Genomic DNA, 14981 nt, shown 5'->3' with positions numbered 1-14981 from the left:
GGTGCTATAATTAATACCGCAAAAAATTTGTTTGGCAGCGCCTTGACTACTCGTCTTCTACTGTGCCGTAGACTTCCTTATTACGTGTTGGTGCTTCCCCGCTCCGCCTTTTTTTTTCTCTCTTATACGGCTCCAGAGCAAGGAACCATAACTTTCAGTCAGCGCTTCTGCTGTGTTTCGTTCGATGCCCATTGGTTTACCTTTATCGACACGTGCATCCAAATATACGTAGCGCACTTTTACTGCACTGGCGAACTTCCCAAAATATGCGATATTTATATCGGAAAGTTAAACTTAGCTTGAGGCCCATTCTCAGCATAGGGGGCAAACTCACTCATGCGCCGACTCACTCAGACTCAGATCTGGCCGTGAATCTGAGTCTGAGTGAGTCCAGGTGAGTAATATTTTGGTGAGTTTGAGTCCGAGTGAGTCCGGTTGAAGAAAATATTGGTGAGCTTCAGTCCGAGTGAGCCCTAAGCGCAAGAGATATTTCTTGAGTGATTCCTCGTGAGCTCCACCTTTCTTGCCGATTTATGGTCCTATGTACTCACCTTCAGCGTTACTGTCAGCCTTATATCGGCTTACGTTTAAACTCAAGTCTATTCATACATATCTCACCACACTAACATTTATGCACCACCTCAATATTTATTGATCAGAGGCGTGAGTTAGGGGAAGGGGTGCTATGACCTCCCCTCGCAAACTCTTTAATGGGAAGTTCTTAATAAAAATATCTTGTGTGAGTCGCGTATTTCATAAAAACATCTTTACTGGATAGAAAATGATGGTATATGATATGTAATGATAACTCGTATTTCAATGTACAACATCAAAAGACGTATCGCAGAACACTGATTATGTGAAATATTGGCGTTAAGGGGAATTGACACCTGACCGAAAAAGGTAATTTTACCCTAACAGACTCATGATCCTATTCACTCAGACTCACTCAGACTCGGGTGAAGTCGTGAGTCTCAGTCTGAATGAGTCCGGCTGTGTAATATGTTGATGAGTTTGAGTCTGAGTGAGTCCGGATGAGAAAGAAGTTTAGTGAGTCTGAGTGCGAGTGAGTCAGATTAAGGAAAATTTTGGGGAGTCTGAGTCCGAGTGAGCCCTCAGAGCAAAATATATTTCTTGAGTGAGTCTAACTTAGTTCCAATTTTTTTACCGACCTATGATCAACTGTTGCTCCACCATTACAAGATGCATTTCTTGAAATTATTTTATCTTTTTTGACGTGCAAGGTGGTCTCTAGTTCGTGGTCTGCTCCATTCCTTGAGAGTAAGTACAACTTGGTGTACTCACTGTCAAAATGAATATTCTATAAGGTTCTCCAAGCTGTTTCGTGCATACATCGAGAATCGAGATTAAACCTTATTTTGAGGCCCTCTCCTCTTTTAAATGAAAATACGCTACATTTATAGCGGACTTCATTCGTGTTCATATAAGTAGGCACTTCGCCAACCTACTTATAGGCTCATTAGTGTAAATTCCGTACTCGCCTTTGAAATGTCGACAGCTTGAATGGCACCTTGGAGGTATCCCACGGAGGAGACGATGATTTCTGCTCAACTACAGGAGCCGCTGCGGCAGCCTAAAACGAGGAAGCAGGTAGTCGTCACAAAGGTGGTTATGACTATCCTGAAAATCGTGAGACAATTCGTGGCTTAATTTTCTAAATTGCGTTGCCTGAAACACTTCTGACATTGACAAGCGTGCGCACGTATTTTCGAAGGTGCAATCATGAAGCCCGAAATTTATAGGATAAAGGCGCTCTAGGTGGCCTTTAAACGTCCCCACGCACGAGTATCGCGTGTTCATGGCGTGCGCATCTGTATGCATGTTTTCACCAGCTCACTACTCTCGTTACTTTGAGACTTTACCCTGACACTTCATTTCCCGGAGGTGTTCACACGAACTATGAAAAATTAACTGCCATTTTCTCTGCCTCGTCTTTTTTTTTTCAGTTTTACCCTTTGATAGAAGCTAAGCGCCCACAAATCGAGCACAGAACAGACGCTTGAAACAAACCTCTCCTCTGTCTTCATCTTGTTCGCTCATAGTTTCTATCATGTCTTACTAACATGCCCAAAGAGGGCATGTTAGTAAGACTTGATATGCTTAGCGATATAACATAGGAAATAAAATCGTCATCATCGTTGCATGTCTTTCTACGCCTCTACAAGAATTATTCTCCTAAGTTATGTGAACAGTTCACAAATTTATAACTGCGCCATAATTTTTTCATGTAATATTATTTTGTCTCTCCACTTTTGCGTTACTCTATATGTGTAAATCCCGCGCTACCACTATTTCACGACGTGGCATATTTTTACTGTTTTTAAAAGGATCTTATTTACTTTCCTTAGATAGCTGCAACGTTTTGCAGAGTAGTTCGTTCTTCGGTTTCATCTAGTTTCAATAATTTAATGATGCCTGCATTGAAACTTTTTCACTCCCATATGTTTCCAGCTCACACTAACTACCCTATAGAGTCATGCAGTACTTCTATCGTGATTTTTTGGTTTCCCTAGCTTCTCTTTAGTATTTTTTGTAGTTTTATTTGTACTTAACAGAGCAACCTGCCTATAATACACGTGATCCCATCACGATGTTCCCTTGACACTTTCCTAGCTATGCAATCTGCAGATCAAATAACCGCCACTAATCATGTTACATTCGTGCAAGAACGTCAATAAACTTGAACTTAGGCATGCCTTCAAAATAAGTGCATATATCACCTCGTGTCTTATATTAAATATAGCCCTAAGTTTTACATCTGCTTTGCGTAGCTCAGTTGAATTCAGGAGTTCTTTTACGTTACCAAATATTTTCTCACGCTGATCTTTACCTTCAGAGACTTTACCAGCGACGTAGGATCCAGAGCCCAGGGCTTGATGTACACATCGAACTGGGAAGAAAAATATTAAAAACACGTGAACGACAGTCCTGCTAAAGCACATTTTGTTTATTTTACGTACTGCTGTTCAGTGCATATTTTCCCGTATTTCATTATTCGTCGAAGTTTTTACCGCAACGCAATGTCCAGTTCAATGTTTCTCCTTCCTTGCGTGCGCCACTTGTACGACTGCCAGTAAGTCACACCTAATGGACGTGTCTCCAAGGGATCGTAGCCTGCAACAATCTATCGTCATGTCTTCAATAACTTTAACTGGAAGGTCGCTTTTGAGGAAGGAACGCATTAGGCCTATTAATGCCTCACATCGCCTACTTCGACAAGGATGTGGACCGAGCCATTCATGGGCCGAGCCACTTCAGGAACTTCATTTGTGTGTAGGCTAACCGAACGCTCCCACTTGCCGATGCCTGCGTTTGAACGCACTCTGGACGTCTCTCAAGCTTCCTGTGGCTTTTCACCTGCACGACTCAAGAATGTCGGTGTTTTAGCGCTGGGTGTTGAAATAAAGCGACATTGGCAAAGGAAGGTTCCGGCACTGCCTGCTAGAATGCTCCGCGTTTCCCAGTTATCTCTCGTCGTGACGCTGAACAGAATCAATCAACTCTGTGAAACACCAGACAATAAAATTACGTCCTTTACAGCTCATGCATGAAATCGATATGAAGCTCACAAAGATGTGCTGCAATTATCGTCAGGAATGGGACTCGGCTCTCGTTTGTACTGCTGTTGCTCCGCGTGGTAGCTTATGTGTAGTGGTGTGCCTCGATTTTTTTATCTCTTTTAAAGACGATAGTCTTTCTTCGGATACTTAAACGGAGAAATTTTGGTCTGTCTTTCTGTTTGTCGGCACGTCACTCGATTCAGCCACTCGGCCAAAGTTGAACCACTTGCCCAAGGGCCAGCCATCTTGAACTGGTACGGCTGTTCATACTTGTGAACGTTGTCGATCAAAAAGTAAATATCACGCATATCTGAAGCGCAACATCACTAGGTAAGTATTAGGTGGTGGGTTCCTTTAATAGAAAATGCATACATACGTAATTCTAAAGACCCTAGTTTCTTAAGCTGCGCTGAAAATGCGACTGCGCTGAAACTTGCCTTCCTCCGTGCCCTCTGCACGAGCTTATTGTTGTGTTTCGGTTTCGGTTCTGTATTGCACTGTACGAATGCCATGGGGTGCCGCTCTGGCATTCCTGCTTTATGCAGGCGACGTGTAAATAAAAGAGTGTGTGGAGAGTACTCGTTGAGTGCGGACGTTTCTTCTGCTTCAGCGCATCGCGCCAAACCGCGTGTTCGGGCTGGCTGGCGTCCCCGCCGGTCGCGTTGGTCACCGCCGGTCTTCGCCTGCTGCTGCGCCGGGACTACCAGCCCGCAACACAGCACTCATGTGTCCCGACGTATTGCCAGATGGCGTCCATATCTCACGCAGAGCCTCTTCTATCGTCTTTAGACGACATTTGCAGTGAAGTACGCAGATACGCGGCCACTTTTTTCAAGCGGTTTTGCAGGGTGTGTTTTAGAACGCACTTCTTAGCCCAATTCCCTTTATCTCATTACGGAGCTTTCTAATTTAGCCTCCTTCATACCTTTAATAACTGCCTCTCATAAAAGCTGAAAACTGAGTTTTTGTATCCATCTACAATCAAATGAACACCTTGGTGATTACGTCAGTGTTATTGTTTTCATAGTGTCATCACGTCACATCCTCTTCCTTTGGATCGATCTCGCAATATGTCGACTCAAACTTTACTTTTCTTCTACCACAGCCGGTAATGTAATTCTGCAGACTATATACTCGCTCTATAAGCGCAAAACACACGTAATTGCCTATACAAGCAGACCTTTATATTTGAAACCAATGTCGTTATAAAATCTATCGATGTACTAACATATGCAATTCCTGTAATAATTAACGGTTATGAGTGAACTATATACTTCTTCGTTTTCAAACCTGTGCGAGTTATGCTTTTAAATGCGAATGCATTTCTTAGTCGGGCTATGTCAGGCATCCGGCGTTGTCCGCGGCGCCCTCTCCCATACCAACAGCTGCGGGCGCGCGCGCTTATCCTCGCCCCTAGCAACCGGATCATGTGGTGCGAGAGAGTGTAGGAGAGGGTAGGTTCAGTGCTTCGCCGCTCCTTCTCTCGCCGTTCGCTGTCTCTCCTCCCTGCGCCCCACTCTCCCGTCCGCTCGCGCCTCACTCTCGACCGTTCGCTGGCTGGGCGCCTCTCAAGAACATCCGGAAATGTGTGCTCGAGACGCCGCTGTTAAACGCCAACGCCGAGCCGAGAACGCTGGCGCCCCACTCTCCTGTCCGCTCGCGCCTCACTCTCGACCGTTCGCTGGCTGGGCGCCTCTCAAGGCGATGGCAGAGGTCGGTGAAGGTGAATGTCTGACGGCAACGGTACCCTCTCTCGGCGCGAGAAATGCATTCGCATTTCCTCACGATTTCCTTCGGGGAGGTGGGGGCATTGTTTTGAAGTATCTTCTATTTAAACTATACCACGCATGTTCCTATCCACCTAATGATGACGTAATATAAAGTGAATGTTTTTTCCATTTATCTCCGCCATCCTGTCGTGGTTGGCTTGTGCCTCTTGCTTAAAGTTATTAGGCCAGAAGACAAGTCTTCGCGCCAAATAACTTTAAGGTGTTTTTGTTGTTTGCTTATTGATACTCTCAATCACATGAGGGTTCTTACAGGAGTGTAAACAAACATAAGTTTCGAAGAGAACGTACAATATTTTTCTACATGATGATCATGAAATGACAAGGCATTATTTATAAAAGTGGCATGCTTTGATGTGAGGAAAGTACACCTATATTTCGCGCATTCAGAACAGGAATCGACAAAAGAAAAGCGGCAAGGCAATACACTGGATGACAAGGCATAATTCTCTTATATAACGTGCATTCAAAGGTCGGCGAACTCACTCATGAGTCGTATCACTCATACTCACTCAACTCAGCTCAAACCGTGAGTCTGTGTTCCAATGAGTCCGGCTGAGAAAAATATTTGTGAGTCTGAGTCCAAGTGGGTCTGGCTGAGGAATGTTTTGGTGAGTCTGAGCCCGAGTGTACTCTAAGCGCAAAATATATTTCTTGAGTGAGCTTGCGTGAGCTTCAGATTTTTAGCCGACGTACGGGCGCATCAGAAGGAGAAGATACATGCTAAATACGTGCTAACATGTGGGCCTCAAAACATCTTATAATATTCAATCATTGGTCGTACTAGTATTCTTCAACGCCAGACATTTAACCTCAGGAGTTACTTTGTAGAGTGTTCGCCTTAACACGTTTCATGACCAATTTACAGTGTGACGATCCCGGGTGTCAGAGCAGCTACAGTTGTCTACAAAAATGAATTCACCATCGTTATTCATCAGAACACAAGGCCATAACTATTTTTCCAAAGCGATGCACTGCTCTCAACTTTCACTTATCATTACATGGAGCATTGAGACTTAGTCAGGTGTCCCAATGTGTGCACTAGAACACCTAACGAAGTTATGTTGGAAAAAGGTTGGCGCCGTTCACAATGTCAGTGGTGTGGCACCTTTACTGCCTGCCTGTTTGATTATTTGATGTAGCGCTTTTTTTTCAATCATAAAATTACATACGAAATAACCAGGCAACGCGCAACGAAGTTCAGCTTGTGTTAAGCATAAGCTGAAGTCCATCGTGTTACAGTAAGAAACTCAAATGGACGTAAGTCGAAAGACCTCTTTAACAGTCCGATGACCATGCTTCTTGATGAACTCCCGGTACTTCTTTCCGCATTCATTTTCGACAGTTGACAGCCATTGACATGCCTCCTGTTACAAGGAGAAAAATAGAGTTTCGTTATCACCATTCGAATACAACCCCAGACGTAAAACATTGCGGATTTTAGATAACCCTTACATTTCACGTGGATACGCTATATTTATATAATGTCAATTTATTAAAGATGTTGCGACCAGCGAAAAGCGAAGGAGATAGCAACCGACTTGCACCTTCGCTCTTCACTGGGGTTCAATCGATTGTCAGTGCCATGAATATCAATGGCACGGTTGACGCGCGACCAGCAAAGTAGAATGAAAAAATCTACGAAACCTAATTTTTTACAACTTCTAATCCACATGATTTTCTTTTAATTTCTGGACGAGAGTGTTACCCAAAAATAACCTAAGCTTTGGAGCTATATATATAGTAAGCTAAGACATACGGTCTTTCATGGAAACCGCCGTGTCATGAGTCATTGCGCGTATGGTTTGTTGCGCAATTTTCATGACGTTTATAGGGACAGCGGCGCTCTTGTTTTCTGTCTCCGTTATAGTGCGTAGTACTTCAAGTGCTTATAGTACTTCAGGTAAATTTAGTGCATTTTAATATCGTTGACCTTTGGTTCCAGTGCATGAAAATCTGTGTCTACTGCCCACGTCAGGATGTGTTTGTGCGAGTACTAGTACTTAGGTTGTGTGTTGCACCGTACTTCAACCATGCTGAGCGAGAACATGAAAACGTAATCGATTTCGCAGTAATTTGATTCGCGTTATGTTGAAGCAACATTATTCTTCAGTGAGAGCCTATTTATATACCTTTCGCTTACATGCTTTCTGCTCCAATATTTGCACTCTGCCTTTACAATAACTCAATGGGTGTGCGGTCTTCGGCTTAGGTGGACAATCGTGTAGAATGCAAAATTTGAAAATAATAATGTGATACTTTACTAAAATTCTAACCTCAGAAGTAATATTGGGATGGTAACTTTAGGCTCGGTGTCCTACTAAAAAGTGTAGCTAAGACAAATCAGTTCTCAGATTTTGTTTTTGTTTTTTTTGACGTACACAAGTTTATTGATGATATATGCATGTAGTGGACATTGAAATATGTTGAGTAACTTCAGCACTCACACCTGGTGAATGTCAAATCTGGCGATAAAGCGGTGGTGTACCTAACATATTAGGTACTATTTTTGTTTCGCACAGCCAATCTGCTCTCTTCCTATCTCTTGGTGTCACGCCTATCACCTTTCGCTCCGTCACACGCTGCGTGGTCTCTAATTTCTCAAATTCCTTTGTGTTTATATTATTCCTAATTTTATCATTTTCTCGTTCAAATTCCACTCCAATCAACAACCGCTGGCTTCTTGTAGAGGGGGATCGCCTTTTTTACGCGGTTTCTAACTGGCTGTGGCGTTTCTCTGATGCATATGAAGTCATGGGTGCGATTTCATACCGCTGCTGCGACGCTCATTAGGGTAATTGTCTAGTACTTCACCTAAGGGTTCAAGAACTCCAGGTGATCTTAACTAATCCGGAGCGCACCGATACAACCTGTGTTACATCCCATGTGCATTTTCGAGAAGTTCAGTTATCTGATTTTTTTAAATACACACTTTTCAATGAATATGTTTTCTTGTACGAAGTAGGTGTTAAGTTGACACTGAAAATGTAATGCTCCACCGTAACCAGAACTCTACTTCGCCCTGTCATTAGTGCATAGTTGTTCATCAAGATACACATTTCTTACTACAACTTTATTAAACTCGCTTTTTCTCTATAAAAACAAGTCACCTCTGTTGTCATGTTGAGGAATTTCTCTTTGTCAGTGGACTCCCGCAGCACACGCCCTAGTTCCTGCAGCAAGAGCGTAATCCACGTGAACATCAGAAATGTTCAGCCACGCACGATACCTTACTGACACATTAAGCACAATGTCGATTCATAATGAGTCCTTACAGCACACATTTCTTTTACCTGGCATAACTATGATATTGCACACTAGGGAAGAACACGCTCAATGAGGACATGAGCAAAACTCCAAAGATAAAGTTGCCGTGCACATACAAGGTGGAAAAGCATCCCTAATGAACAAGAGAAATATTTAGGTGAAGTAGGGTACTTTGTACTCTAATATGCGAGAGCTGTATGCAACTATGAAGTTGGAAGTTATTCATTCTTTGGCAAGTTTGTTTAGAAAAAAACCTTAAGGCGACGTTAATGTACTATTCAAGTGCCGTTAATTGCGTTAGCCCCGAGCGTTTGGATAAATTTCGGTTCACTTGGCTAGACTTTATGTGAAAGAAGACTGCTCTTCTGGGTACGTGCAACCGATGGTACATTACTACAAGAAAACAGTCTGCTCTTTCAACTAACTCATTCAGTTGAAGGGACACTAAACGCAAAATACAACTTGGCTTGGACTTTTAAAATACCATTCCAGAAACCCCGCAGTGCTTGTTTGGAACGAAGGAAATGGTTAGTTTGAAAGAAAACCCCGCTTTAGTGGTCCGCATACTGTTAGCGCAATTCAAACCACCCGCCTCTAAAGGACTCCTGACGTAGGCACTCCCCAACGCTGCTTTTCACAGGCGATACCCCAGCACCATCCTTAATCTGGCAACGTTGCAACCCCCACCGAAAATGCACGGAAGAATACTTCATGTTATGGTTGTTTTGCTGGCCCCTGCTGCTTGCATTGTATGGCGATGTTCTCCGCGGAAGCGCTTGATAGACGGACACAAGAGGCATGTGATCGGGCCGTCAGTGCGGCTATACAGGCGCGCCATGTGCCTGTGTGTATTTGTGCTGGCGCCGTTTGGTGAGCCTCTGTTTAGGCCGCTGGTGCACCGTGCTTCCGAAATGCGACACGATCAACCAATGTTTAATCTGTGTGCGCAGCGTTCACTTGTGTGATCCATGTCGAACGTCGGAGAATCCCCTCCGTGTATTCGTGCAGAAGGAACCTGACGAATCCTTCGGCTTTGTGGTGCAGAGAGGGACGGTTCACAAAAACCGCCACGAGAATGCGCCTGCGCTAGGAGAAATTACCACTGAGACGCAACCGCGTGAGCGGAGTGCATCCTGGCAAAAATGGAAGTTTTTGAATCACCCGCGCCGTTCGCCACGGTAATGCCAAGTTCTTTTTTCCACTAATCAAAGAGAAACGCACCAGCACCATTTCATTACGTCTTGTAATTCACGGATGTTATTTTTTATTAGAAGTAGTTTGAGTACTAGTGATTAATTGTACTCGGGGCTCTTGTCATCATCGGGCTCCTTCCCCGATGACGACAAGTGGCGCATATCGTGTCCTACATTTACCTTAATTTCTCGATTAGTAGAGCACTACTGTTGATAACGTTGACGTTTTAGACGTTCTCAACCATTGACCTTTCGCTCTGACATAAAATGTTCTTTGCCTTTAGTGTCCCTTTAGTGAGTTAACTTAAGCGCACTCGAACAGTTGAGCTGCGCTTCCCTATGCGTAGCCGCCGTATTCAACACTGGCAGCACGACGGTGCGCTGCCGAAGCAGATCACAGAGGCCACGTAGCAAGAGGTGTGGTTCAGACCTGCTCTGCAAGGGGCCAAAACGATCCCAGCTGTTCGCAAAAAAGGCAACTTATTCCATAAACTCATTCATTTCATGTTCTTGAATTATTCAGACAGGGAATCGGTCCTTATAACAACTAAGCTTATGCTATGGCACCATATGTATTCCATACAAACCTTAACATGAATCATTACCTCATTTGCAAAGGTGTGTTTATATTTTGTCAGGCTTCATAACATTTAATCAGACAATATCAAGTTGGCTGGGGGCGAATTCCCGTGTGCTCCTTCGAAAACATAATGACGCTTGGTGTTATCGCCATAAAACAGTCACAGAATATAATTTTCAGTAGAAGAGGTATGGCGCTTAGAGGAGAGTAATAGAAGACGTATAGCGCGGCGACTAACTAAAAAAGGTTTTTCAGAAACAAAGCTTCGCACTTTATCCTGGGTTGCAATGTCTTGACCCCGGGCCGTCTCGTTTCTTGGGTTTTGGCTCTGGAATCTCAAAGGAGCAGTGGTCTAGGAGATCGCGGTGCGTGGCGTAATCATACAGCTCAGAGCACATGGTCACTGAGCACAGTAAATCAGTTTTGCTGAAATCCGCATGGGTGGATGACGGTCGACCAGTCGGAATTATTATTTGTACACATTACGTTTGATCTACGATAAAATGGTTCCTTTTCTAATAAGCTCTTCTGACAGCAACAGTATAATAATTATAATAACAATAATAATAATACTAATACTAATACTAATAATAATAATAATAATAATAATAATAATAATAATAATAATAATAATAATAATAATAATAATAATAATAATAATAATAATAATATCTGAGGCTTAACGTCCCAAAACCAGGATATAATTACAAGGGGCGCCATAGTGGAGGGCTCCGGAAATTTCTACCACCTGGGGTTCTTTAACGCGCACCTAACTACACGGGCGTCAAACATTTTCGCCTCCATCGAAAATGCAGCCACCGCGGCCGGGATTCGATCCCGCGACCTTCGGAAAACAGTCGAGCGCCATAACCACTGGACCACAGTGGCGCGGCGATAGAGACAGTACTGTGGGCCCTGCAATGTTTTCTGAAGGTGGCTAAAAACGCTCTCGATCGGTAGCCGACGCGCTTGTGAAGATGTGAGCGAAATATTAAAGCACTGCACGTGGCGAGGTACCTGCAACTCCGCTTCAAAGAAAGCTAGAAATTGCTCACACTTCCCTCAGGAAACTTAGGGATAGACTGTCGCTACTATGAAACCGGCGAAGAGACGCGGCCATTGGCTGATTTGAACATCTCTGTGCTGGTAGTTACCGCGGCTTCCAGTGGTTGCTGCCACGTACTTGTGCCGCGCTCAAAAGTGCAAAAATCACACCGAATAGAACCGCACTTGCGCACTTACGAGCCCACCGAAAAGGAGACGACGCGTTGAAGGAAAGTCCTCAAGGTCACGACGCGCTCACGTAGCTTCTTGCCCCCTTTTCATAACCCCCGCCCCCCCCCCGCCCCGTTCTTGCTGTGTAGCTTTCAGCGCACGCGTTGGGAAGAAAGGAGCAAGAAAGCTCTTAAAGAGCACGACAAATCCATGTAACTGCACTCGCCCTAGTCGGATTCGAAAATATTTTTCGGCAATTGATTCGGGAGGCAATAAACTCCGATAGTGACGCCATTCGATGATTACTAGGAATACTTTTAGACGGTCCCTTTAATTAAAATTGCCCGACAAGAAAAGTACACTTCTCCAATGCAGGATATCAACGACTGAGAGCGTTATATATTGAGAGGAGTAGGCTTAAGGTAAAGGTTTCCGACTTGAGCCGAAATGATAAGCTTTTGCACATATTTTACGGTATTTATGGGCTCACCTGTATCATTCGAGGCACAGTAGCACTCTCCACCTCGGCGCCTCTCAAAATCTGAGACAACTCACTGAACACTTCGGCGTCAAGCGCTGGAAGAAAGGAAAATGAAATATATTAAAGGCGTGTCCTTACTCATTTGTGTTTACTAAAAGGAAGAATCGGCCGATATTGAGCGTCGATAAAAAGTACGTGATTACATTTATCATATTTGTGTTCTTTTGATTCAAAGTAAGCAAGATCTTTTATCTTAGATTTATAGAGGTTAGGTTTGCGGCTAGACCGCCAATGGTTTTTATTCTGACCTTGTTACAAAACCTAAGTTAAGCTCTCCCGCGGTAGACAAACATTCGCGGAATAAATATTCAACGTTAGTTTGGTGAACTCGCATTGACGAAATGCCGGATTTTTTTTTTGAAATACGCCCAAAGTATTATTCTTAAGCCCGTCAATATTGGGAAGCTTTTATATTGTGCCTCAACAATGATAACAAAACAGAAATTTTAGCTAAAAAATTTAGGTAATGCATGAATTTGAGCAATCCGCATAGCCCAGCTCCCGCCGAAACGACAGAAACAGCTCAAAAGTCCTTTTGTCGCATTTCACAGTGCCATTCACATCTGCCCAAATTCACCTCAAGCTGCAGCCACCGCAACGAAACGAGGTTGACAAGCACTGTTCGTGGCTGCACCTACCTGCTGCATATCTCTGCTACTAGAGTGTACTATAACATGGGAGCGCTCGGAACGAGCTTCGAAAACTGAAGCCCAAACAGGGTCAAGCCGCTTGTGGCGCTGCTCTCGGTAGCCCGCAATGTGTCGTCGATTAGGAGTTGCGCGCAGCTCCACCAAAGTGGCGCAGTGCTAACGCCCGCTTCCCACCCAAAATACCCGGGTTTTAATCGCAGCTGCAGCGAGTTTTTATTTTTAGTGTTACTTGCTAAAGCTGTATGGGTTTTCCTCTGTTTCTTAAAAGTGGCTTCAGTTGCTACATACGTGTTGGTACGCAAAGTAACGTGAAAGGTGAAGTGAAATATTTTTCGGCAATCGATTCGGGAGGCAATAAACTCCGATAGTGACGCAGTTCTATGATTACTTGGAACAGTTTAAAAGGGTCCCTTTAATTAGTGCCTGACAAGAAAAGTGCACTGCTCCAATGCAGGATATCAACGACTAAGAGCGCTATACATTGAGCGTTCTTCGTCGTTGCTGGTAAGCTGGTGTTGGTACGCAAAGTAACATGAAAGGTGAAGTGAAATGGAAAAAATTCGACAGTGAGAGTAATGATCTGCAGCGTCACCGCACGGCATTCAACAGAAACGTAAATTATGGCCTCCGAGGTTTTTGTGAATACGAGACTCAAAGCTCGACTTAACATTTTGCGTTGCTTTTTGCAGAAATACGTAGCAACTCAAGCCAGTTTTAGGAGAGAAAATAAAACCAAGGACTCCCCCGTTCTAGTACACTCTACCTGCTACATGCCCTGTTGCATATCAAGATTCCAGGAACGTCACGTGTTGTCAGTGCATACTTAAAGAGGAAACACAGTGACGCCGTCACCACTTGAGCAATCCAAATGGGCAGACACAACTCAAACTTCATTTTGTCGCATTACAGGTACGCATTCTTCATATTGTTATATTGCTACTCAGCTGAAGAATACTTACTCTGGATCGCTCTACTGGTATTCACTATGCCGTTAAATGTCGAACTCGAAACTCTCGGCGAGAAAAAAAGTACCATCTTAGAAACAGGAAATTCGTGAAATAGAAAACAACCTCCCGTTTTTGAGCAACGTGTACGGCAGCATTAAAGCTGAAGGAAGTGCTGTTCTATCTGAGCGCAACGCTCTGAAGAAAGAAAATGAGGAATAGAATTGGATGCTTACCTCGCAATAGATATAGCGAAATTGGAACAGTATTCACGCTTGAACAACGTTGACATACGCGGCTACCAAACGCTACAGGCGAAAAATTTGTGCAAATGGTAGTTGACATCGGCTCAAAAGTACAATGTCCTATTGCCTTTGCAGGCATTGATGGCGTTCACAGTGTGCCCACTGCTAATAACCCGAGAGCAAATAATATAATTGTTCAGTTTGTCTCGACAGGCAAAAAGAACAATTTGCAGAACACAGCTGAGAAAGCTCGACTGACTGCGAAAGATCTCGGCAAAAGAAAAGATTCCAACCAGGTGTTCTTTAACGACCACCTAAGTCCGCAAAACAAGACACTGCTCTCTGAAGCGCTGAAGTTGTAGAAAAGCAAGCAATGACAGTTCCAGCGGACGGACCAATGTGTCATAAAAGCCAGAGAAACCACAACCGGCCCAGTCCACAAGATCACATCACCAGATGACATACACGTCATCACATAACGTGAAGCTTCAGCAACAGACGAAAACAAAAACTGCCAAGGTGGCGTTTCAGCTTCTAGAACCACGAGCATTTAGTAACCACTTATCTAATTTATCGGATTTATCATTACTACATCTGAACATAAGGTGTCTACAGAAACATTACGATGGATTCGTCGGTGTTTGCGCGATGCTACACCACACGTTTCACTTCATTGCTTTATCGGGAACCTGGTTGCCTGAAAACCTGTGTTAAACACCCCACTCCCCGACTATCACCTAGAGTTCACTTGTAGACGAAGCTTGTCAAGTACCAAAAGTAACGAAACTGTGCATGGCCGTGTAGCTCTTCACGTAAGAAACGACGTAATACACAGAATTGACATACATGTAGCTTTTAAATCCACATGGTGCGAGTACTTGTTATCGAAGTACCTCGGGATAAAGCAGCCAAAAGCCTTGCATCTCATCAAACTAAACGAACATTAGTAGGTGTGGTTTACGGGTGCCCGCAGAACAA

At 43.8% G+C, this 14981-nt stretch overlaps 2 protein-coding genes across 2 annotated transcripts in view; both read right to left on the bottom strand.

Annotated features, from left to right (window-relative positions):
• The window catches only part of LOC119386793 (prodigiosin synthesizing transferase PigC), a 283713-nt gene that overhangs the window by 173628 nt on the left and 95104 nt on the right, over positions 1 to 14981 (bottom strand). The gene's annotated exons all lie outside the window — the stretch shown is intronic.
• LOC119386794 (putative phosphoenolpyruvate synthase) overlaps positions 1 to 14981 on the bottom strand; it is a 109608-nt gene that overhangs the window by 17181 nt on the left and 77446 nt on the right. The window contains exons 23-27 of the mRNA XM_037654066.2: positions 12114 to 12199; positions 8479 to 8541; positions 6643 to 6735; positions 2852 to 2911; positions 1503 to 1594 (exon numbers count right to left, since the gene is read on the bottom strand). Of these exons, the coding sequence (XP_037509994.2) occupies positions 1503 to 1594; positions 2852 to 2911; positions 6643 to 6735; positions 8479 to 8541; positions 12114 to 12199 (394 nt within the window). The remainder of the gene's footprint in view (positions 1 to 1502; positions 1595 to 2851; positions 2912 to 6642; positions 6736 to 8478; positions 8542 to 12113; positions 12200 to 14981) is intronic.

Source organism: Rhipicephalus sanguineus, chromosome 3, assembly GCF_013339695.2.
Source record: "Rhipicephalus sanguineus isolate Rsan-2018 chromosome 3, BIME_Rsan_1.4, whole genome shotgun sequence".
In the NCBI taxonomy this organism is placed as follows: Eukaryota; Metazoa; Arthropoda; class Arachnida; order Ixodida; family Ixodidae; genus Rhipicephalus; species Rhipicephalus sanguineus.
The sequence above is the reverse complement of the archived record's forward strand: the minus strand, read 5'-3'. Positions and strand labels throughout refer to the sequence as shown.